A 27,612-nucleotide genomic window follows, 5' to 3' on the forward strand; every position below is an offset into this window, starting at 1 on the left:
AAATTCAAATAATTATTTTTTATACATTACAGTGTTTATTTACAGAAAAGGAGCGACCACATACAATAATTGTTATTCATACTAATTTAATATAGTGCAATTATTATTAATTCATTTCTTCTCCTTCATTTCATTCCTCTGTTTGTCAATAAATCAATTAATCAATAATAATCATAACATGTTTAACGTACAAGCGTTCTAGTACGAACGCGAAAGCATTGTCATAGTCCCAACGAACTCCATTTCTTTTTTTTTTTTCATACTTTACTACTTTAAATTACTCTTTCTCATACAAATATAATATTTTTATCCTCTGGATCCTAGCTTCTGTTAGTTGAATTAGAAAAGTAATTACTTCAACGAGTTACAATCATGTTAGTTACATTACGCAGTAAATAAATCCATAGCTTCATTAACGGCAAAATATTCAATAATCTATAACTAATTATAGTAATTATTAATATTTTTAAAAATTTTATATTCATTATTTTTTATAACAAATAAAAAATCATTACAGAAGTCAATAATATCTTTATTTTCGTGCGAATAAGTACATATACATGTATATATGTATTTACTTGTAATTTTTTTTAAATATGATGTGCGATTGAGATAAATATATACATATATATGTAAATACGTGTTTTATCAAAATTTAGTACTTACATAAAAAAAAAAAAAAAAAAAAAAAAAAAAAAAAAACAATATTTACACAGAAAGAACAAGATGACTCTGGTTATCATCCCAGATTATACTCGGTGATATCTGGATTATACTCATTATAATCTGGATTATACTAGCTACTATTTGAGATTTTTTTTTCATTCAGTATAATCTGGGATGATATCCAGTATCATCTTGTTTTTTTCGTGTAAGTTATTTATTATTAATACAAATTATTAGTTGTTAAATATGTAATCATAATTAATAATAATAATAATAATAATAATAATAATAATTTCCAAAATTTTTTCCTCGCAATTTTCTTGTTTATTTTTCCACTTACTTCCTCGATTATTTAAATAATTATTTTCATTACTGTATATAAGTATTTAATGAATACATTCTCTTATAAAATATTTCATTACAATTATTTTTCTTTTAAAAAGTAGACAATTTCTTGTTTTTTTTTTTTTTTTTTTTTTTTATCAATACATTTTGTTTTACTCAAGGACTTTTTCTGTTTTAATGCGCCATGTGAATAACCAGCAAGTTATTGTTGTTAGCCATTTTTACGCGTAATTCCAAGATAGATCTGCCAGATATTAATTTCAAAACTATTCGATAACAATAACTTCAAAATGTTGTTAGTTTCTTAAAAATTTTATTAAAAGTAAAAATTTGATATATTTATTAAATATTTACTGTATTTTATTGATCAAAAAGAAAAATAAAAAAAAAAAAATAAATTTAGTATGTGCACGTAATTTTATTAATTAAACCGTTACTTGATTAATTAACTTTTGTTTGTTCCTAGTTAATTTTAACTGGGATTAATTTTTGATAATTGCATTAAATGCTCACGCTTTGTGAATTTGTCATGGTTTACATAGTAATTAACTTATTTAATAAAACCAATAGATGCTTAATTATAGCCAAAATAATTAAGAGTACAATAAATAAATAAATCAGTTAAAAAATTATTAATTCAATTGAATAAATGCTGAGCATCAGAGAGTTACTTGTTTTTTTATTTTTTTTAATTTGTTTTTGCTATTAAAAGTTTCAAAATGTTTTTACTCTTGACGAAATGCCGGATAATCTTAATTGTAATATGGCAGTTTTAGTATGATATTAATCGTTTTCTTCACCGTTTAATCACTTTATCTTATTCTTGCTCGACTTCATTTCTTCTCATAAATCTATTATTTTATTTATACTTCAAATTTACTCTCTTTTACATGCTTTATGTTTGTTATGTATTTATATATATATATATATATATATGTATATACATATATTTCAATATGTATGCTGTAAAGTTTTTTTTATTTAGTTCATTTTTTTTTTTTTTTTAATTTGTTTCATAGTTATCTTCATAAAATAAAAAAAAAAATTTATTTGTATTAATCAATAAATAATAAAAAAATTTTTTTTCTTCAAATTAATTTTTTTATAAATTTATTGACGTCATTTTTTAAAAATTATTGACAATAATTGATCGTTTAACCAATTAAAATTTAATAATCTGTCAATATAACCTAAAATTTGGATACTTTGTTCCACGCTAGTCTTCTCTGTGAAAAATATTAAAAATAAAAGATTATAAACTGAAATTTACAATTAAAATTTGTGAATAAAAATTATAAAATAAAATAAACTTTAGTACTTATAATAATTATTTATCATTTAAATATTTAAAATGCATCGATAATCTCGACTTATTGATCATAATATACCTGCAATCGTAAGAAAATGTCTCGAATTTACAAATAGCTGTGTTAATTTACTCGATTGATTAAATATTAAAATTCTACACAATAATAATAATTATATTAATAGTAATTAATAATAATTAGATATACAAAGTTTGAGAAAAGTCAAATGCCATGATGGACACGTTTGCTTTTGTTGTTTTTTATTATTATTATTATTAATTTAATTAGTTATTTAATCATTCATCTTTTGTTATTAACTAATTTATTTATATTTATCAATAATATATAATATTTATCATTATATTTATATATTTATATATATAGTTATTAATGAAATATTTTTAATTTTTTTATCGAAAAAAAAAAAAAAAAAAAAAAAAAAAGTGTTATTCATTAGTTGCCGGTTAATTGGACGATATATCAATTAATGACTAAGGAATGATTAACAATTGGTTAAAAAAAAAAAACAAACAAAGATCATGTATAAGCAAAAGAAATTAATAATAATAATTATTAATGCGTAATAAAAAATAATGTATACAATATATTGTAATGTGAATAAATAATGCATTCGATTATTATAATAAATTATGGAATTATAAATTCCGGCGTAGATAATTTTTTTTAATCAATTAATTAATTAGTTTTTATACTTTATAATTAATTTAATTAGCATGCTCTCTTGTATTCGTCGTTTACTTCATACATTCTCTCTTACTAATTTTTTTTTTTAAATATAATAATATATGGCAAAAAATTGTATGTTTCAGTCAATCAAGACTTGTGTGCGCTACTTTTATTAACAAGGGGCACAATTGTGATTACTTACTTTTTTTTTCATTATTTATTATTAATTAATTTTTCTTTTATATTTCATTACTTCATTAATCCATCACAAAATTTTACAGTGATCCCTTTTATAATATTATTTTTCAGTTATTTGTATTAATAATTTAACTGTAAACAAATTTTGTTTCAATATGGCAGACTAAGAATTTATTCGATTAATAGTGACGTCACCAATAGCTTCAAACTCTTTAGAGGTTAAATTGATTGTTCGCGTGATTTTTTTTTTTTTTTTACAATTTAAAAACCTATTTATATATTTAAAAAACTAAATATTAAATTAATAAATCAGTATTAAGCATTAATAGCGAGTTAATTAATTAAAATTGAAACAATTTGTATCCTGGGTAATTACGACAAATTTGCTATTGCTTGTTTGCGTAATAATGTAAATTATTAGCTACTTGGTCGTAATTAAATCAAGCACGCACTTGAAGTATAAATTGATTTCCTATTTAATTTATCTGTACGCAATTAAAGCTGCGTAATTAGTTAATGAACAATTTTAAAACAGCACTCTTACAGTTTGTTCCAATTTTTAGGTTAGTAGCAAACAATGTGACCAATTGTACAAATTAATGCACATTGTTTGGCAGTTAACCCTTTAAAAATATTTTTTAAACACACAAATAATTATTTGACTAATTATGATATGCAAATAATTGATAAAAATTTACATTGTTCATTTTAAGGTTAGGTACCAACACTTTGTTCACAAGACAAAAATTTCCAGTCTGCCATTTTTTAACAAATTGATAAAATAAATTTTTGCAAGTCAAATAAAATTGTATTGCGAGAAATTAAATAATTATAATTATATTACGTTATTTATCGGATTGTTTCAGAGAGAAAAATCATGCCCAACATATTAATTAATGATAATTACGTACAAAAAATAGTTTAAAAAAAACATGATTCCTACAGAAACTTCAGAAAGAATCTGTGTTTAATTTCAATCTCTCAGTCTCGAGAAAAAATAAAAAAAAAAAAAAATTACAATTAATCAGAGATTCAAGTTATTCTATAACCTCTCAATACTATACACACACGCACACAAATAGCACTATCACGCACACTTACGAACATTACAGATTTGCACACATACAGACAAACACGAGCTTAAATATGTTCTCACGCTTTTACGTAAATGCATTTGGAATTTTTTTTTTGTCGATCACGATGACGCAAATTCAAGAATAAAAATGATGCATAATTTTTTTTTAATCAAGCTTAAAAAATATCTATAACGTAATAATTTATCTGACAATTAATAGAATAATTAATAATTAATAATTATTTAGTACAAGATTAAAAGTAAAGATGGAAGATTAAAAATTCGAAAGCGTTGCGATTGCTTGAGTCTTAAAAAAAAAAAAAAAATTCAAAATTTAAAATTGTGACTTTTAAAGACTTTAAAAATTCCATCAGCAATTAATTGTTTGTTCGTCTCTTATTAGTTGATATTTTATTTTTTTTTTGTCATTTTTCACGTATTTTTATATTTTTTTTAAATTTACTTATTTATTTTCTAATTAAATCGTATCTTCTCACTCGGTCAAACGGTTATCATTGTTCAAGTAGAGCTTGGCACGAGGATTTCAAGCGTAAAACTCACGATTGTGATGTGGCGCTCCGGCCTTCGGATACGCTGCAGCTGCTGGTGATCTTCTTGGTTCATCTAAGGCATATGAACCTTCGTCTTTTTTGCGCATTCTGTATACGATAAACATAACAACTAATATTGCGCATAGTAATCCGACTACTGCTCCACCAATTACGGCTGAAATTAAAAAAAAAAATTTATCATTCATCATTAGTTACAATCAATAATTACAACAATAATAAAATCAAATTTTCGTCAATATTTAAGCTGAGTATTTTTGATAATAATAAAATCTAAATCATAAAAATACCGAAAATTTCTAGACGTAATATTTATGGAACGATTAAATCACTGTTAGAATATTTTTATAAAGCTTAATTATTTTTTTGTCAGTTAATTTATACGATCAGGAACTAAAAATATATAAATTTCTAGCGGTCTTTAATCAAGCGACTGATTTATAAATAAAATTAAATAATTAGAATGTTAAAAAATATTTCATCTCGGGGATATTAATATAAATGAATATTTTATAATTTTAAATCGATTTTATACCTTATGAATATTAATTTGTTGAATTTATATTCATTAAATATTAAACAATATTTATTTTAAGATGAAATAAATTGTCTAATCTGACTAACTTAGTTTTTAAAGAGCGAATAATAAATAAATAATTATTATTCGTAAAATTTAACCGAAACCCAAATTATTATTATCATTATTATTATATATTGTTGTATAATAGTTACCAGCAAGTACACCTGGCTGCGCAAAGAATGAACTAGTACGATCTTCGTGCTTGGGATTCATTATTAACACTTCGTGAGTGTCTTCAGTGTCTTCGTCTTGATCTGAATCTTCTTCACGGTCGACTTTGTCGCTGACGTTTACGTCGTTATTGTTATTTTCTTTGTTGATCTTCGGTGGCGCAAGGTCCTTTTAAAAATACAGTTTTTATTAGTCATCATCGATTCTTCAATACTTAATTAAGAATGTTAAAAATAAAAAGTAACATTACCTCAGAATCTTTTCCTGGACTTTGCACGTCTTCAACGTAAACTGGACGGTCCGATTTATCTGGTTTTGGAGGGGTGTCTAGTTTATTAGTGTCATGTTCTCGGAACGGATTATCTAAAAAAAAAAAATTATTATTATTATTATTATTATTAACTTCACACGCATAAAAAAAATTATCTTAAAATAATTTAAAAATCATTTTAAAAAAATCTTAAAATAAATTAAAAAATAGTCTTGAAATTTATATTCTATATTTATTATGCTTGTAGCTGAAGATAAATAAATAAATAAACATTGATATAATTATTTTTTTTTTTTTTTACTGAAACTATCATGTTTAATTTTTTTCTAATAATCAAAAATTTTTTATTGAAAATTTTGAGTTCAATTTTCATTCACTAAAAAAAATTTTTTTTTCTAAAACTAACAATTAAAATATAAATAAAATAAATTAAAAAATTATAAAATATTATTTTGCTAAAATAACAAATAGATAATGAATTTAATTAAAAATAAAAGAAGTTACTAAAATAATATATGGAGTATATAATATTGATATTAAATAAACATAGATCAACATCGATGGATCTACGAAGTATCAAAATATGAAGGGAGATTAAAGTAATATAATAAACATGAAATGGAAGTGATATGATACGAATACGTCCATCAAAGTAATATTTGATTGTCATTGGATTTACAAGTGTCGATATGTATATGTATATGTGTATGTATATGTGTATGTATATGTGTATGCGTATGTATATGTATGTATTTATTGTTTATTTATGGATATATATATATATATATATATATATATATATATATATATATATATATATATATATATATATATACTTTATATGAAAACAAAACAGCAAAATGAATTTCCGATAACTGTGAGTTAGTGGAGAGGCCTATGGGACATGAAACATGGAGCATGGATATAAAGATAGATAGTATAGAAAGATATGTAGGTATTGATATTGATATGAAATATTGAATGCTGACACTATGTGATTTATTTATTTTGTTTCGATGTAATAAAACAAAAAATTTATTTATATATTTTTAATTTATCATTTTGTCAACTTCATTTTTGCGAATTCCCACGATACTTTTGTTATTTATTATATACTGTCATTGTCTGGTTAATAATCAACTAGCAACCTTGTAGTTACTATGTGACTACCGTGACTTGTGAAGAAAAAAAAAAATTTTTTTTTACTTTATTAAATAATGACTTTTGTTACATTGCACTGTACTTTCTTAATTATTGACGTTTTCAAAGATATAAGCTCATTCCGATGTTACACTCATCGAGAGCTTTCATTTGAGTACCCACATCAATTTTTCATATATTTATAAATATTATATATATGTATATATGAAAAATATATCAAAAATACATGTGGGTACTCAAATGAAAGATCTCGATGAGTGTAATGTCGGGATGAGCTTATATCTTTAAAAATGCAAATAGTTTTCAAGATATCAATAATTATCAATTGTTTCATCGATTGCTCTAAGTTCACCCAGTTAGTTATTTATTTCTTCATCAAATCAACCAATTACATATTTATTGCAGAATCAATAACAGCAGTGTAAGTATATTTGTTGAACTTGCTGTAATTGGTGAATGGGGCAGTCGGTTAGAAAATATCGACTAGAGCAGAGATTGGATTGGGAAAAAAAAATCAAAAGAAATTAGAGAATACGTACGTGATGAACCATCTCCATCTTCATCGTCAGGACCAAATCCACTTCCTGAGGCTTCTAAATCGTCTCTTACTTCACCGCGACCAGATCCTTCCAAGGCGTCGTCGTCGAGGTAAAGGTCGTCAGGGGATGAATTGTATGGTGTGCTGCTTCCTATCGACCGTTCTTTGCCGCTTGTGTCTTTCTGCAAATTTAAAAATTTTTTTTCTTTAGTTTATGTTCACAACAGTTGAATGCTTTTTAACTAATTGAATGAAAATTAAGTTAACTGATATTTAAAAATTTTTAGAATTTCTTTTATTGAAAAAATTATTAGAAAATAATAAAAAAATTTTTTTTTGTTAAAATTCAATGTATAAAAAAAAAAAAAATTATAAACGTCGGCTAATTTTATTATTATCCAATTGTCTCTATAATTTTTCTGTGAAAAAAAGAATTGAGATAATAAAAAATAGTCTTGAAAAAATGACAAATGACAAATTTTTTTTATTTGACGATTTTTTTTTCAAAATTTATAAAATAACAATTTTTAAAAAAATTTTTAAATTGTTGATATTGATTTTCTGTATCTTTAAAAAAATTCTCAACATAAAAGTAGAATCCAAATATAAATAATTGATAGAGTTACAGGTTGTCAAACCTAGCATAAGTATCCTATAAAAAGAAGAAACCTTTAATGCATCAGACAATTGTCATTAAAACGTTATCAAGAAAATTGATCAGCCACTTGCAAAACTAAATCCAATTAATGGAAAATAAAAAATTTTGTCTGCCATATATCTCAGTAATTTTTCAATCCATTTTACTAGATTAAAAATATAAAATTGGAGTTAGAATAAAAGTTTAATGACAGTGGAACAAGTTTAAGCGTAAGGTTGAGAGTTTATAGGTAATTCATGTTATTTTTTATGATACGGGTGTAAAAATGGCAATTTGTTAAGGCACTGAGGATATTGGCACACCGTGTTAAAACACAATGCCAAGCTCGTATGTACCTTAGGTACAAGTAGTACAATGATAATGAAACATCGATGTATGTGTTAGTCTATATATATGTAGAGGTATGGTCCATAATAGGAAACATCCAAGCAAGTGTATACTGCATACCGTATTTCCTCACCGTAATTCTCCAGCAATTGAGTATATGACATAGAAAACAATGCAATATGGATAAGAACTCTCTTGGCAACTTTGCTAGTCAAGCAATAAAAATATTTAAATCTTATACAGTTTGACCTAAAATTCTATTTTTATTTATTGTTCATAATATTATCAAACTATTTAGATTTTATTGTCGTATTTAAATTTTTATATAATTTTTAAAATTTTATTGACTACATACTAATTGTAGTAATTGTTACAGAATATTTTTTGTCTATTTTTTTTTTTATGAAGTATTTTATAAATTATCAAAAAAAAAAATTTAGATTAGAATTTCTTTCAGTGTGCATTTAAAAAAAATAAAATAATTAGAACAAAAAATGAAAAGATACATCTTTTAAATTTAGCGTCTCATTTTTAATAATATCTTTTATTCATTTTATTTATATTAAAACAAAAAAAAAAAAAAAACAGGATCGTCAGGCAAAAAAAAATTCACAGTAAATATTGTTCTTCTTTCGATTGAATAAAAATTAGATAAAATATTGATGTCTGACTTCCAGTTTTTAATTACAGACTAAAAAATTTTTAAATTAATTACAATTGACAAAACTGAAAAAAAAAACTTTCATAAAAAATCTAACTATAGAATAAAAATTTATTTCTAATGATTTCCAATAAGCTTGAAATTTAAATAAAGTCATAAATAAAAAAGTTCATTTAATTTATTTAAGTAAATTTTTTTTTCAATTTTTTCAACTTATAAATTATTTCTAAATAAATCCAAGCAATTTTTACATGGTCATATTAGTTTGTCGAATAAAAATACCTCATAAAGTTCACAATATGATTTTTAATTATTATTATTATTATTTTGTAATACTCTTCATTAATATTAAATACTTCTTCGCCTTGTGGAGTACATTAATGTTAAGATTATTTGTTTAATTTTAACAATAATAATAACTAGTGTAAAGCTCTTAGGGAGCTTTGGCTTCAGGATTTAAATTGTTAAATAAATAAATAAAGTAGATAGGAATAAAACATTTTAAAATTATGGCAATAATTTTCTCAATTGAATGAATAATCGTTCTTAATACTAAAACCCATTAATTACTGCATTAATTTACGATGAAAGTAAAATGATAACTATTATCATTAATCATTATATTGAAACAAAAGTTTTTCCCTATAAACCGCTCAGGTCAATAAATAAAAAAAATTGTTTCACTATCGCAGAGTCTTTTTGTGTAACAATTCAACTCTCATTTTTCACATAAATTGAAACTCTTATTTTTTTTTGTTGCTTATAATTTATAACAATAAAATCAGAATTTATGATAATTAAATTTTTTTTTATTACAATTCAACTGTGATTATAATTATAAAATAAAAAAAAATTTCCCAGCTCAGAAAATGAGACTAATTCTAATTACAAAATAAAATCTGGCGATAATTACCGTTGACGTTAAATTACACCAGTGTAAACAGAGTAAAAATAGAGAAAATTGCGCAATGAGGATGTGGTAAGTGGTAATAGCCACAAAAAAATAGAGAGCATGCAAATGATGTTGATCTCAACACGGGTAATTGTAAACTGTTATTACACTGATAAATAATTATTTTGCTAAATGTTAATATTGATTTTCGCATCTAAGACTTGAGATTAAATATCATGGATAAAATTAGCACGATTTTTGTAAAAGCGCTTGCGTATATATTGACCTCATAAAACAATAATACAATTTATATATTTGATCTGGATATTTTTTTAAGTTTTTCTGATGCCCCAATTTTGTAATTTAAATTTTACCAATAAATTTCTAATTTTTTTGCAAAAAAAAAAATTAAATCACAAAATTAAAGATTGATGAAGAATAAAAATTCGAAATTAATAAGTTTTAGATAAATTAAATAATTTATAATTTTAGATTGAATTGCGAGGTGTCTTACCTCTGTCAACACATATGGAGTTCAGTTCTTAAAATCTAGAGCAGGATTAACTCGTTGTCAGTCGCAATAAATAAACTGAAGATATTTGCAGGTTCGGGCACTGGCTAATGAGAGTTAGAAGTACTTGACGTTTGATTGACTTTGAGAACAACAAATAAAACAAACGTGAGAAATATCTTACAAGATGTTACGCGCTTTTAGGCCAAGGGGTAACTATACGCGACTAGTACGAGCTTTAGCCGCGAGGCAGCAGCACATTTGCTCGGTTTTTCAACCCCTACTCTGTTGTTCCATTCGTCCAGGAGCTCCTGCAGGGGCGTCGGAAATCCGGGCGCAACCTATTTATTTTTATTTCCATGCCAATCAATCTCAAAAAAAGGAAACGAAAAATTAGCAATGGAAAAAATTTTTTTTACACCTTTTTTTGTTAGTTTTAATATTTTCTGCTCACTTATCGAAACTTTATCAAGGGATGTTTTTTTTAGCTTTGGGTTAGTTTGTAATATATACCTAATTGGCTGAGGAAAAGGTCGGTACAATTATTTGGTTAATTAATTTGTAAATGTATAAAAAAAAAAATATAATAATAAAAACTAGATTTTGTAGAAATAATTAAAAAAAAATAGCATTTTTTTTAATGACAATTTTTTATAATAATAATAATAATAATAATAATAATAATAATAATATTCGCAACATTAGCTGGAACTTAAATTTTAATTATTCGTGAATATTGACAAAAGAGATAATTACTAATTTATAATTTAATAGACAATGACTCACTAGATATTTAAATATTCAGAAGAACTTTGACTCTAGCTTGCTTAAAGGCATTATAAATGTACGTAATAAATTTTTTTTCTAATTTTTAATCCATCCATCTCGCTCAAATAAATTTTTTATCTAATAAAATCATAAAATATACATTAGAATAAATGAAAATGGACATTTGATTTTATTTGCTGAATTAATTGAACTAAAGTACTATCTAACAGTTTAGCACATGAAATCCTTCCATTTGAATAGAATCAGTCAATCGTAATTGATTTGAATCAAGAATTACTATCCGATTCACTACTTCTCTTTTCGCTGGTGTAAATTTTAAATTGATTTTGCACATTTATAAGGCATATTTGGATTGAAATTTATATTTCTTGTGACTTTACCTGCTTTCTTTTATTTTATCTTAACATTGTATTAATTTTCTTAAATTTATTTTTTCTGAAATAAATGTTGTTTTGAGACAAAAAATATTTTCCAGAGAGCCAGCTATAGGAGATAAGAGGAAGAGGAAGCTTGAGTGGAGGCGCTGGGAAGCTGAACTCCAGGAGCAGTTCAAGGAGTTGAAGTCAGCTGTCCTCGATCGTAAACAAATAGACCTAACGAAAATGAAAGAAACCGAAGACAAGAAAGTCAAAATTATTATTATTATTATTATTATTATTAAAAATGCTTTCTTTAGTTTAATAAAAATATATTAAAGGTTTTATGCATAAAATCATAATAAAACTCGATTTTAAAACTGAGTGGCTTTGTATCTTATTATCCCTTTTATACATACATTTATAACAGTATCTTTTGATAAATTGTCTTCCAAGTTTCTTAACGAACAAAAGGAGTTAGTTAGAAGTTATAAATGTAGAGTTGATTATTAAAGCTGTGTAAAATATTTCAGTCAATTAAAATTTAAATATTGTAATACTAACACTAAAAGCGCCCGTATGTATACATACTTTAAATGTAAGTCGTTAAAAGTCTAACTCATTCACATACAAGTCGTAAAAAATTTTAGTCTGTATAAATACAAAATTTTTAATTTATATTCACACATATGAATATATATTATAGCTACACTATATTTTGATTTTTTATTTTATGTCTATTGACGCATACAGTGCATATTACTTATCCATATATGTATACGTATTTGTTGGTAAACCAAGAGATAATTTTTTTTTAGCACTCAATTTTTTTTCAGTCTATAACTATTGTAAATTTGTTGTTTTTTTTTTTTTTTTTTTTAAAGTTTTATAACCCTTCTTATTCAAGCCCTCAAGTATTTTTAAGAGCTGAAACAACACACGAGTCGGGGATAAAAAGCAATACTTGGCCTTAATAAAGCTTCGATATTTTTTTTCTACGCTAATGCTTTTTTATTTTTTTCTTAATAACATTTTGTGATTATAATAAAATGATTATTATTATTTCTCAAGTAAATAAATTAAAGGCTATTGATTTGACTGTTAATCACAAAATTATTATTATACGAAGGCAAAAAGTCACTAAACAAATCGTTTAAACTTTTTAAGCGTGGTAAATAAAATTACGATGAAAATATTCATGCAAATTTTTGATGATTATTCTTTAAGTTTAATTTTGCTCTCGAAGAGTTAGCCGTTAAAATGAATTGATTTAAATGCTAATTTGTTAGTTTGTTTTGATTTTTTTTTACCTCTTTACTCACAAAAACAAGTAATATAATAGAGCATGAGGATGGATGCAACGCCCAAGAACAAGTATTCTGAAGATCATTCAAAAATAGCAAACCAATTAAGAGTTACAATTACAAATAAATAATTCCAGTTATTTAAAATTCTAGGGACAATTTTTATGTGAGCATTAAATTTTTTTACTTGAATAAAATAACGAGTGTGGGCTCAAGCACAATTTCTTTATAAAGCATCTATAATTCAAGGGTTAAGCAGCATGACTATGACTTATATGTTATTGCGGTATGACATGAAAAGTAGTTTAATAAATAACGCAGAACCCTCAATTAATTCGTGAGTTATAGGGAAAAAATTATTAGAGCAGATTCTAGTGGGTTTTGCTCACTCTTAGACTTGATATAATGCACTTAGATGGATAAAAATATCAAGGTACATTTGGAATTTCAATTATTTGATGAAGACAATAAAGTTAAGCTCGTTTTTAAATTCATTTTGATCAAAAGATTTTTAAATATCTTTCAATAGGATTTTAATGTAGGTTAATCTAAAGCCAATGTTAAAAGAATTAGGTCTAATTGCTTTTTCATTTATCAAGAAATCCCAATAAATCCCATTCTTATAAACTAATATTGCGACGGATTAGAAGAAAACTACTGTTCGATTTTATAAATTTCCTGTCAATCTTCAACTCCGTTGAAATTGGTTTGTTTTTTATTAAAAAAAAAAACTTTGCATCGCTCATGATTCGAAGCATCAGAGAGTGCTTTATGATTGAAAAATTTTTTTCGGCAACTATTTTTACTATTGTACCTTTTTTAGTTAATGGAATTTATCTTGTGAAATAATCCATTGATTGTCAAATTTTTTAAAGGGATTGTAGTAAAGCTATTATATATTTTTTTCTCATTTTTTATAAATTTATTATTTCATAATTGAATAAGTGTCAATTTAATTTTTTTATCATTGTAATGTATGAAATAGAATAATCAAATAATTAAATTAAATCTCATTGATTATATTGATTAATGTGAATAATAAATAAACCGATTAATTTTTATGCTTGATTCAAAGAAATTATAATAGAAAAGAACGAATTTATAATTAAAACTTATTATTTTTTAAGCCAAAAAATCTAGGTTTTCTGTTTAATTAAAAATTGAAGTAAATTTTGTTTAATTAAATTATTGGTTTAAATTATATTAAAATTAAATTATGTTAAAAATTAAATATAATTTGGTTAAAATTATGTTTAAATTACGATCAAATTTAAGTTAATATGAATAAAAAAAAGCAATAAAGCTCTCTTCAATTTTAAGATATGCAATAATAATGTCAAAATAATTTTACTAATGGAATATGTTTTATCATTGTAGAAGACTTTAACGATCTTTATGAAGCTTGTAAATTATATAGAAAATTAAATTAACCCCAATTTCGAGTAGAGTACAATTAGCAATGTTAAATATATGCTAAATTTAAATTTGAATGTCTTGCAGATGTTAATTGTTTCAAAATGGTTTGACAAGTTCTGAGGGAAAAGCCGAAGAATTAATAGATAAAATATTTTCAGTTTTAATGATAATTGATTAAATGACAGTACGACTCCAGACAGTATGATAACCAAATTTATTTATAGGGTGTGTATTATTATGGTTAATGGTATATCATATCATTTAAGTTACAGTAACTGGTACCGATTACTTTAAAATAACCTGATTTACATTATTTAGTTAAGTTTTTGAATAATATAGCTGTCATCGATTTAATAAAACTGGAAATAAATAATGAGATTTTTTTTAATATTTCACTTATTCTAACAAAATCAATTATCTTGTTTTAAGAAATACGTATCTTGATCCAAGAAAATTTGTTTAAGTCAAGAAAATATTTTTGTTTTGAGAAAATTCAGCCTCTTGCTCCAAAAAATTAAATATCTCGATAGAAGTAAATTTTCATTAATATTTTTATTGATTAACATGTCAAATGGAAAGATTAAATAATATTGAATCATTTTTTTTCATTCAATTTGTATAATTGCACGCTAAAATAATATAAAATGGGTATCAAATATTCAAAAGAAAAATTTTCTCAAGGTGAAAAAATTTTTTTCTCAGCTAAAGTAGATGGCACTGCTTCCCTAAAGTATCCTCAAATCCTGATCAAATATAAAAATTTATTGTATCAAGTATTTATGATAATTTGAATTAAAAAAAAATTACTTTCACCAAGAATAGAATTTCAAGAAAATTTTTTACTTCAGCCAACACAACTTCGGTCTTCCTTTAGGCACTTGACAATTTTTTTGAGTCAAGAATTTAATTAACAAAAATTGATTTAAATGAGAGTTTGAAATTTTCTGGATCTTAATATTTTTATTACTTATTATGTACCTAGAATATTATTCATAAATAATTACTTAAGGAATTTTTACCCTTCTTGTTACTCTACAGATTTTGAATTTTAAATTTCACTAAATTATTAAGTATAACATAAGACATCTAAAGCAGTGATTCATCAGTAGGATTGCCTGCTCAAGATGAGAATGGTTCTTGTACTGATATTAAATAATTTCAGGGGCTTGTGTTAAATTATCAAATTATTATCATTATTTATGATTGAGGATGAAAATTGGTGCAGAGTTTTAATTGAAGCAAATAAATGTGTGGGTACATCTCAATGTGGCGGTTAGTTTGTCTTATTTGAGAAATGTCTTGTGGGCACTTGAACATTCAATCTAGATATTGTCAAGCAAACGAATTGACTACCTACTGTAAGCTATTCTATATTGACCTCAGGCTATGTCAATTGGGGTACATTGACTTGAACAGAATTGTTGAGGGATGTTAAATATGCGGGTCAATTTAATAGTTAAAGATTTATATTACACCGTCATAGAATCTTAAATATTTATGTCCTATAGTCTGTCCAACTACCAAACTACTGAACTATTAAACTACTGAAAACACTCTCCCGGTTATTTTTATAACTTTTCACTGTTTATTATTACACAGTTGTTGTTATAATAACTTACAACTCGTTCGTACGTTAATGCAAAATAATTTTAACAATTTACGATAAAACGCTCGGTGAATAAATTTCAATAAAAATAGTAATAAATATTTAGAAAAAGGATCACGATAATAAATTCGATAAATATAAATATACTCAAAATCAAAACGATAGAAATATAAATAAAAATAAAAAGTGAAATACTTTCTGGGAATAGTAAGCTCTATATTTATGATTCGCAACAAATTGAGATATCTATATATGCAAATCAATAATAATACTCCTCTAAAAGTTTAAGTTATGAAGATTAAGCTGTCCGCAATTTTAAATTATTCCTGCCGTTAAAAGAGATTGAATTTTATCTCTATTTATCTACTGTAATTACGTTAATTGTTTCTATTTATTTGATTTATTGTTAAATTGGTTTTTAATTTTTGTAAAATTTGGTCGAATTAGATAAAAATTTTAATTAATTATATAATTTAATAAAAAAAAAACATTTGCCCTAAATCATTAAAATGTGACAAATATTTTGAATTAATTTTAAAGATTTAAAAAAAAGATTTGAACTTTTTGGAAATGTTCAAATTTTTATTAATTGAGAAATTAAATGATAGTTAAAATTTTTTTTTTTAATTTTTGTAACAATAAAAATATCAGTAATTTTTTGAAAAAGACGAAATATAGTGATTTTTGAATTCTGTTCCAAAAGTTCAAAAGTAAACAATTTTTTTTTTTAAGTACAAGATTTTTCGTTGGTGATATTTTCTTATTAATCAATTGAATAAGATTTGAAGGAATTAAAAAATTTTCAATATTATAATTTTTAAATAAAAATTATTTTAGGACTATCAAATATTTAATTTTCTTTTTATACATCAAAAAATTCAAAGCTTAAAAAATTTAACACAACATCAATTGCAAGTGATCAATATTTTCCTTTGTAAAAGGTGTCAAAAAAAAAAATTGTCTCATCACAAACAAAATAATCATCTTCAAACAACAAATAAAGACTAACTCAATCAGCATAATGCTTATTGGAATAACAGAATTTGAATGACAATTAAATTTCTGAAGCCTTTTAGCAATTTCATCACTTGACATGTTTGACTTAGAGCTATGGCTCTTATTAAACATTCCGAGGAAAGTTTTATTTTCAATTTCACTGAAATTCCCATCCACCAATAGAAATAATGTTAATAATAATAATAATAATAATAATAATAATAATAATCAGTATAGCAGACAAACTTAAATAAAATATAAACACAAATATAAATATAATTTTCCTCATGAAATAAAAAAGTTTAATATGATATTAAAAAATTTTTAAACTTTCCTGAGGGTTTTGAAGTTATAAAAATTATACATTAATTTGTCCTATCAAATATTTATAAATTTTTTTATTTAAATAGAATTTAAAATGTATGAAACAGTGAAAGAAAATAAAAAAAAGAGTCAAAAAACAAAGCGAGTAAAAAGAGAGTTTAATGTAATGGTAAGAAACATTAGATTCTACGCCAGTGAAAAGGGACGAGAGGGTGACTTACCACTCCTGCAGAGGGTAGTTTAGGTAGAGGGGATAGTGAATCAATACAAGGGCCACCGCCCGCTCTACTCGCTTTTGCCCCTTCATTCCATACATGTATATCCATATACATATACATATATGACTATTCTCACACTGATATCAACATTTATATTTATATCTATATCTCAGCTCTTGGGTGCACATCTTCACAAACGATAGTATTCTATATAATAAGAGTTGAGGGGTACGAGTGGGTTCTACACCTACACCTACACATTTACACCTCGGATATATATACATATATACATATATACATATATACATATATACATATATACATATCTAGAGAGTGCACCCTTAACCTGCTCTGGCTGAACTCACACAAAACGTTGTCTCGCTCGCTCAATCTCAAGCAAGATAATAGCCAGCCATTCTACTTGACAACGTCTGACGTCGATCAACGCCAAAGGAGACTCCAAAGTCGTATTCTCTGACTTTGGTTTTAACACTCTCACCACCCATATACTCGTTACTACTTTAAATTACGCTTTGAACAATTATTTTATATCTACATAATTATTCTCCAGTGTTTGTATGTTTTTAAATTTTTTTTATATCATTTTTACTACTTTGTTATTTTTAATAATGATAATAAGTTGAATAATTTAATAAATTTAGTAAGTTTTTACAAAATTTAGCTCCAAATTATTTAAAAAATTATTTAAATTAATTTAAAAGTCTGTAAATTTACGTAAGGAATATAATAATGATAATTTTAAAAGAAATAATTTTTTTCATTGATATTTATCAAACATATTTTAATCAGTGATGAATTTAAATAAAATTAAAGATGATCCAATTTTATTAAACAAACAATTTATTAATTATGGCTTAAATTCATTTTAAATTATACGATTTTTTTATTTATCTTTCGTAGAAAAATTAAATTCTTTCGTTAAAAAAAATTTTAATCCTCTCATAAATTAAATAATTAGACACATAATTAATAATGTTACTGATTTTACCTTAAGTCTATAATTTTTTGTATGCTCAGTATAACAGACAACATTAACTCATAATCAAGTTTTAAAATAATAAAAAAAAAAAAATACTGTAAAATAGAGTATTCGAGATCATTTGATATTTCTGCGATGTAATAGATAATATGACACACAAGCATTATAATAAATAAATAATACTGTTATGAAATTTTAATTTTCCCGATGGTTACATAGAATTTTTTATAAATTTATAAATCTCTTATAAACCCAATCTTTAATCCCCAGATTATTAATGGTAAATATTACATTTAATAGAGATAATTATTTTCTCGTGAAGCTAATTGGTTATTTTATGTAAAAAAATAATTAAATTTTTAACAAATGAATTTTTCATCAAGTAAATATTGAACTAATTGAAAAACTCAAACGTTGGAATAATCATTCTTTTCCAATAGAACGTAAAAATGATTTAAGTTAATTTAGCTTCTCGAGCTGAAATTTAATCGTGTGTACCAACAGACGAACCGAAAAAAGTGGAAATTTAAAATTCAATTTAATTTTTTGACATGAATATCAAAGCGACTATCTACAGCACCATTTTTTTTTTTTTTTTTTTTATTACAGCTTTTTTTCTGTAACAGTGTATAGTGTATCGACCAACACTTTTTGTATCAATTTATCGCACGTGTTGTTTGCTATAGACATATACATATACAATCTGTAGATTTTCCAGATACGATTCTACAAGTAAGCATCAGCAAAATTTTAAAACTCTATCTTATAAAAATACGTCCCTTCTATGCAAATAATTTAACGATAAATTGCATTTAAATAAAATTTTTATTTAAATCTTGGTTAAATTAGAGCTTGTAATTGGTCTAAAATTATGACCATGTCGGCTAAAATTTTTTTAGATTATAAATTCATCGAATATCATGGCTACATCATTAACAATATCAGATAACATTACTTGCTATATTATACAGTATAACAATACTATCAATAACACAATAGTATGTTATGTAATCCCGTTTAGGGCCTATACATTTCCAACATCTATTTTGGTAAAATTAAATTACCAGCGAAAACGCCAGAGGGCAATCGGGCGAATCAAAACCCCTCAGTTTGAGTTTATAAAATTAGTTTATTCGTAATATCAAATAACAATTAAATCTTGTGCATTAATTTCTGTGCAAAATTCAAAATTAATAAAAATCTGTATGTTTTTTATTTTTAACATAGTAATAAAAATTTTTTTTTGACACTATCTGATCGATAACAATCACATGACATAACTCAAAAGACCTGTCAAGATCCTAATCCCTCACGGCTAGACCCTCAACAAATTTTCATGTTCTTTTAAAATTAAAAATTTTAAACAGAAGGTATCTATCAAAGTCAATCAAAATTGCGCCAACAATGATAAATGATAAAATATCTTTGTTAATTACTTGATAGATATAAATTAAACTAAATTAACAAAATTTGCCAAAGTAAGGTATTTTTATCAGCCGAAAATTTAATTATATTTCTCATTTAGAATGTAAAAAATTTTAAAATTCCTTAAAAGGGTTTTTTTTTTGTGCAAATAAATTGCGATGAAAAATTGACAATTCCGCATGGAGAAATTGAAAAAAATTGTTTTTTTATATTTTCAAAGTACTAATTGATTCTTTAAATAAAATAAAAAATAATCAAATAATTTTTTTTGTATTCAATAAATCGAGTTTGAGGATCAAAATTCTTTCTTGAATCAAGTAAATTTCTCCATCGAAATGTACGGATTTTAATTTTTTTTTATATTTAATTTCAAGCTCAAATTTAAATAAATAAAAATTTATATCAATAAACTTTATTTTATATTTTTTTAAATGAATTCTCAATTTCAAACAGATAAATTGTCACTGATGAAGTAATCACATTATTTAATATCGTTGTAAATTTACTGCGAAACATAAAGACCTAATTCAAAAAAAAAATTGATTAAATTTCATTACAATTCGTGAATAATTTAAAATATTCCTAAAAGGAATTTTTTTGTATCAATGAATTGCAATGAAAAATTGAAAAATAAAAATCCTCATGAAAGAATTTATCAAAATCAATTTTTTAAATATTTTTTTAAGTACTAATTGATTCTCTAAATAAAATAAAAAATGATCAATTAATTTTTTTTGTACTCAACAAATCGAGTTTATTCATAAATCATTATTTTTCTAGCTAATATTATTTTTCACGTAGAAAATCGTTGAAAATGTGTTTTTGATATCGCAGCACACAGACATATGCATGCATATGCACAAATATATCACCGTACACATACGTATTTTTCTAAATTCAGAATTCTAGGCCAACAGGGGACATTTGGTATAACTTTTTTTTTTCTTATGATTTTTTTCTTCCCTTTACTTGCATTTTTCCGATCTTTATTTTTCTTTATTTTCCGTTCTCTTTTCTTCGGTACTTTTTTCTATCGTGGATAGGAATACCTTCCGGCATTTGTCAACCGAACGTTTCGGTAACAGCTGTCTAATGTGGATCGACATTTTCTTTAACACTTCCGGCGTTTCCTTAAGTTTGTCATAAGATTTTATTTTATTTCTATCAATTTTAAAATTCACAGATTTGAAATAGAAAACATTCTAAAATTAACCACAATAATAACAATAATAAAAATAATAATAAAATTGTTTATTTTTAATCTCAAAAGCAAATTTTAGTTCCCGCAGAATGTTTAATGGAAATATTTGATCGGTGATACGAAAATCGAGATAAAGATAAAAAAAAATTCAAATGTTTATGCACGAAAAAAGAAAAAAAAAAGTGTGTTTAATAACAAAATTGCTAGCTCTGTTAAATAAAAAGTGATCGACTAAATAAAATAAACAAAGTGAGAGTAGGTACCAGCGATAAAATAAAATAAAACAAATAAAATAGTTTTGTTTAAATGAAACGTAACTGAGAACCTCTGGACACGTAACATGCAAGTGGGTCACAGATATCCGATTAAATTCCTCACGTGTCATAATACCCTGGACCATTATACATTACTTGAGGATCCTACGGATTGTTATGCCCTTAATGAGAGGATTGCGGAAAAGTAAGTAATCACCTCAAACTTTACGGTTTTAATTTCAAGACTTTTACCATTTTTTTTTACTTTAAACATTTTCATTGATCTTCTTTCAATTATTTCTCTTTATTGCTCATACAACCGTAATATAAGTGCAGGGTGGAATAAAGACTCAAGTTTAATTATAATTTTATTCACACGTATAATTTTTGTTTTGTTCCAAGTCATAAAAAAAGTCATTATAGTTTATTCGTTCTTACTTTTGATATTATAAATGTTTCGGGGTTGGGATATTAAATCCGAGCAATAAACATGTCGGGAATCCTGAAGGAAGGGTCGAATTTTAATAATTTAGAGGATCTTTTCGATCCCGTTTATGCTTAATTAATTATTAAAATTTCTCTGAAACATCCCTGAGTAAACATAAAATATTTTATCAGATTTTATAATGTGTCCTTAAATTAAAATAAGCTTTTTTCATCAAATAGATGTTTATTAGTCTAATAATTATTATTATTAGTTAATAATTAATGATTTTAATCATCGATTGTTCAATTTATTTGACGCTTGTTATGCTACGGATAATTTAACCTAGCTAAATGGAAGGGCGTGATGACAATATAATGTATTAATGTTCCGTATGATCACAATAACGGGAATTGTTTATGAAAATGAATGGTTGTAGACTGAAGAATTTATTATTTAAGATAATTATCAATGTTACAAATGTGTTGTTTCATTTATCAGGCTGCTCTTGTTTTGTGATAAATAGTCTTTTGTAGTAAAGGGTCATAAAGCAACAAAGTAAAGCGCGCTTTAATTTTATGATACGGATTGAATTAAAAAGTCAAAGGATTTCAAATTTAGAGGACATTTTTATCAAGATAGCTATTTTAAACAAGCTCAATTTAAAGTAGAGAGAAAATATTTTTGACAATTAAAATTTAAAAAATTTTTTTGTTTTGAATTCAACAGAGAAATTTATTAATAAAAAATTTTGTGGCCCAAGTAAATTTTTTCTAGGTACGGATTTTAATTTTAATTTAATTTCAAGTTCAAGAGTAAATAGATAAAAATAAAAATTTGTATCAATAATTCTTTATTTTGTTTTTTTTTTTTTTTTTTTTTTTGAGGTGAATTCTCAATTTAAAACAGATAAATTGTCACGGATTAAGTAATCACATTATTTAATATCTTTGTAAATTTATTGCGAAACATAAAGACCTAATTGAAAAAACAATTGATTAAATTAGTAGGATCAAGAAGAGAATGCGCTCGGAAAAATAACCTGTTATTAATATTAAATGCACTCTATAAATTTTAATGTCTAGCATCTGTAGTGTAAATAATAGCTGCTTCTCTATCTGACATTAGTTTGCGTTGTAATTTCCACTAATTTACATCCTCTGTGCTAACAATCACCATAGATAATAATTATTACAACATCCTTTTTTTATTAACTATTTATATTGTATTTTTTATTGCAAACTCTTGAGAAATAATAATTATAATCTAAAACGCATCTACAATTCTGAAAATTACATTTATATCAAATGTATGATTTTTTTCTTGTACTGTATAATTGTATAATTATGTATTGCTTTTTTATGACACCCTTCTTTTCAACACGCATGTTTTTTGTTCAAAGTTTAAAAGGAAGCTTGAAAATTACAAAGTTTGTAAGCTCAAATGATGTTCATTATAAATCTACTGATATGTAGGAATGATTAATAAAACAAACTGCCGATAAAAACTTGGAAAATTTTGTTTAAATTTTAACAAATATTCTGGATTGGATAAAAAAAAATTTGTAATAATTTTTTATATTTATTGTTTTGATATTTATATTTAAAGGACGGAAGTTCCTTGTAATTTTTCATAAAAAATATAAAAAATCTCTGTAATACGTTCGGAAATTTACTTTTTTATTGTTTTAATCGAAAGCTTATTATTTTTTCAATCAAATTCAATTAAAATAAAATTTGTTTATTAATTATCAGGCTATTAAATAAAATTAATCTATTAAATAAAATCTACAATTTTTAATAAACATGATACTAGTAATTATTTACAATTCAACATAATAGTATATTATGTAGTTGAATAAATATGTGTTGTGGGCGCAACGAGCGAAGCGTGTGCGGCAACACACGAGTGTCAAAAGCCTCCTCCACTCAGTTCGTACAGAAGTAAATATAATTAACTAATATAATTATTATTATAATTCATACAATATCGTGATCAGAGAGCGAATAATATTATAATGTGAAAAAGAGTAAATATAAATATTTATTGAGGAAAGATATTTTATTTTTAAAACTTGAAAATTAATTTTTATTATCAATAAAAAGATAATTTTTTAAATTATTGATAAAATTAATGATTAAAACAAATAAAAATATAAAAATAAATCATGGTAGAAAAGAATCCTTAGTTTGTCGAATCAATAAAATTGAATATAAGAAAGCATAAACAAATAAAAAAATATAAATATGAAGAAAGACAAAATGTCGCTTGGCCATAATTATATTTCCTCTTGAAGCATCCGTAGTTTTATTTTTTTTATCGATAAAAGTTTGTGCATTGATAGAAGAGTAAAAAGAAAAATAAAAATATAAATAACTGGATAACTCGGTTGCTCGTTTTTATTTTTTCATTCTTCATCTTTCCAAACTGTCTGCAGCAGCAGCAGGTGAGAAAAAAATAATCTACTTAAATCTTAAGAATATTAATATTTGTTTTGTTTTTCAATTTGTCGGCTAATTTAAATCCCAGTCATTTATATTTTAATTAACTTTGATATTTTATAAATTGTACAAACTTTACTCGCGGCTGATTTTTAATTAATTAGTCTCTTCTAAATCGAAGTGCTGTGATAGTTTGGATTTAATTATTAATTGTTAAAAGATTGAGAAAAATTTATAACTTATTTTCTGTCGCTCAATTGTTTTTTTTTTCTTTTCTTTTTATTCCTCTTGCTTGGTGGGAAAAAATCAATCATAAAAGATATCACACTACCTGAGGATATTTTTCATAGCTGAGAGGGTCGTTTGAGGAAGATAAAATAAAGGGTAAAAAAATAAGTGGAAAGAATGAAATGAAATAAAAAAGTATATAATAAAGAGAAAGATGTGAGAAGATTTATTTTATCTTTCAAAGTGGATCTGTGGATGATAGATCGCTGGCAATAATCGGGAAATCCATTTTAAATAAAGAAACACAAAAGGATTTTTTATCCGACCGCTATTGTGGTTACTGATAACAATAAGACGTTAATTACCCTGGAAAATATAGTCGGTATCTTAATTCAAAAAGTTTTTACTTTTATAATTGGAGATTAAAAATTTTTAATTAACCAATAAATTTTATTCTGTTTTATATTTATGAATTTAAATACTTTTTAATCAAATTGTTTAATTAAATATGAGCTTTATTAATTTCACTCTGATTAAAAATTCGACTAATTTGGTAAAAATAATTTTTTTATAATTTTTATTGATATATTTTTTAATTAAAAATTGTAATTATAAAGAATTATTCCAAATATTCGGCGAAACTTTGACTAGATATTTTTTTTTTAATTTAAAAGAAATCATTTGGTTCTGTAAAAAAATTTTCTTAAATAAAATTTATTTTTTTAATATTAAAAGTGATGAAAATTGATAATTATTTTTTTTTTTTACGGACATAAAAATTAAAAAAATTAAAAATTTATCATGTCTAAATATAAAACTTCATTAAAAGTAAAACAGATACATTTTTGACGTAAATAACTGACAACTCAATTACCATCATTCGGTTAATTAAAATTCAAATTAATAAATAAGCATCTAAGCCGATAATACGCGGCAGTCAACTAATATGACGCATAACCGAAAAAATCAATGCCTAATTATAATTATTTTTAGATTTAATTAAAAATCTGACATTCTTGTTATTTTTCTCGTCAACCGGTAGCTAAATCAGTCCTCTAACTATTTGATCTACAGAAAGTGTAAAAGTAAGAGAAGATACATTTTCATTACCAGAGCAAACATAAATAGAATAACAAATGGAATGGTAAAAAAATAAATGATTAGAAAATATCGAGGAAGGAATTACAGGAGCGGTTCGTCAAATATTTGTCGGAGCACGTGCATAAGAATCCGCCCCTTTTTATTAACCTTTTACTGTTTTTTACTTTTTATTCTCTTCAATGCAGATCGATTTGTTGGCTGGCTTGCCTAATACTAACTCGAACCTTTATTACCAGCTATACTGACTCTATACATTAAATATAGAAGAAGACTCTCCCAATATTTCGCATTCCATATTTTTCATCACCCCTCTCCCTCTCCTCCCTTTAATTCCTTCATTTTTCGTGATGCTTATGCTCAATTTCTCATTGGAAAAAACAAACTGATAGTTAATTCAGCAATATTTGTACTTGGGATCAAAAATTTTCGATAGTTTTTTCATTAAAAAAAAATCAAATCGGTTTTTAAAATCTAAAACGAGGGCTTATTAAAACTTTGCAAGGTAAAAGTAATTTTTTTTATTGTTTGTTGAGATTTTTTTTTATAAATTGTATTTTATATTTTATATTTTGTATATAATATATAATGTATTAGTTATAGGTCAAAAGGTATTGATTAACATAGATAAAAAAATATATGCACATGGCTACTGTGACGAGTTTGTCCAATATAATGTTTAAGCCTATACTGTGTACGTACATACACAGTACACAGTTTTGCTCTCGATAAAAATAGAGCTAAGGGTAAAAAGAAAATCCCCTTTACCTTATTTCTTTTTTCTACATACATCACGTTTGCTCATCGATTCGTCGTTTTGCCACGTCAATCGAATAAAGGCCTCTACTCGAGAAAATATATCGACAGATACTTTAAATACAAAATGGAATCTAGTTTAAGTTTAAAAAAAAAACCATTGATTATAAAATTATAATTAAACGAGAAAAAAATACTCGTAAAAATCAAATCTTGGCAGAAATTTTTGACTAAACGATAAAAATTTTTTTTATGTTAATTGTATTTTTATTAATAAATTTTTTACATAGTCTAGTATTCTAATTTGATCGATCGCTGTATTTTCGGATTGGCTATTTAGAGAGTGCATTGATTTACTAGACTAAAGACTCTTGTATAAAAGATACTTCAATGAAATTGGTATTGTTTTACAATATTTCAGCGATTGATGGAATTCATTTTTAAAGAGACTTATTTCATGAAAATTTTATCGTTCAATTTCTTTTATTTCGAGTGAATTGAATACTTGAATACTTATTTTGACTGCAAGCCGAGTTGATATATTGATAAAAAAAATTGATTTCATTTACAAGAATGAATTAAAAAAAAATTCATCAGTATTTTTATGACCATGGGTTTTAAATATTTATTAAATGGATAATAGCTATTTTAAAAATGCATTGAAGGCAGAAGATGACTTGGAAAAAATATGGGGATGGGAACTAAGCCGGGAATCGAACTCGGATCTCCCTGATTAGATGTCAAGATCTTTATCACTCAAGTTACCCTTCTATTTTCAGTATTTGAGCATATAACTAGACCAATCGTCTAGTCTATTGGCAGAATTGACGAAGGGATTTTTTGATAAAAGAAAAATTCAATGGAAAAATTGTTAAGTATATCTTAAAAATAACTATTTAGCGATTTTAAAGCTCTGAATACGTCAAAGTACTGATAATATTTTTATTAAGGCATAAACCTAAATCTTATAAAGCATCTGCTTCAAGAGATGATGTATCCAATAAACCTTAAAGTAATTCTGTTATTTTACACGTCATACAACAGTAATATTAATATTTTTCTCGATTTTACGACTTAGAGTTGAGTTTTCAAGCGTTGTGTACTCGATCTTTATTTTTCGATTCAAGTAAAGAGTTCAACAAAATGGCCCCTCAGCGAC

At 24.6% G+C, this 27,612-nt stretch overlaps 1 protein-coding gene across 1 annotated transcript in view; it reads right to left on the minus strand.

The window, feature by feature from the left end:
* Nucleotides 1–12: 12 nt before the first annotated feature.
* The window catches only part of Sdc (Syndecan), a 53,919-nt gene continuing 26,319 nt past the window's right edge, over nt 13–27,612 (minus strand). The window contains exons 2-5 of the mRNA XM_074253304.1: nt 7,570–7,750; nt 5,849–5,961; nt 5,580–5,766; nt 13–5,004 (exon numbers count right to left, since the gene is read on the minus strand). Coding sequence (XP_074109405.1) covers nt 4,823–5,004; nt 5,580–5,766; nt 5,849–5,961; nt 7,570–7,750 — 663 coding nt within the window. The 3' untranslated portion in view covers nt 13–4,822. The remainder of the gene's footprint in view (nt 5,005–5,579; nt 5,767–5,848; nt 5,962–7,569; nt 7,751–27,612) is intronic.

This window comes from Cotesia typhae, unplaced genomic scaffold (genome assembly GCF_013202065.1).
Source record: "Cotesia typhae breed Kobodo isofemale line unplaced genomic scaffold, CoteBio_Ctyphae scaffold_13, whole genome shotgun sequence".
NCBI classification, from domain to species: domain Eukaryota; kingdom Metazoa; phylum Arthropoda; class Insecta; order Hymenoptera; family Braconidae; genus Cotesia; species Cotesia typhae.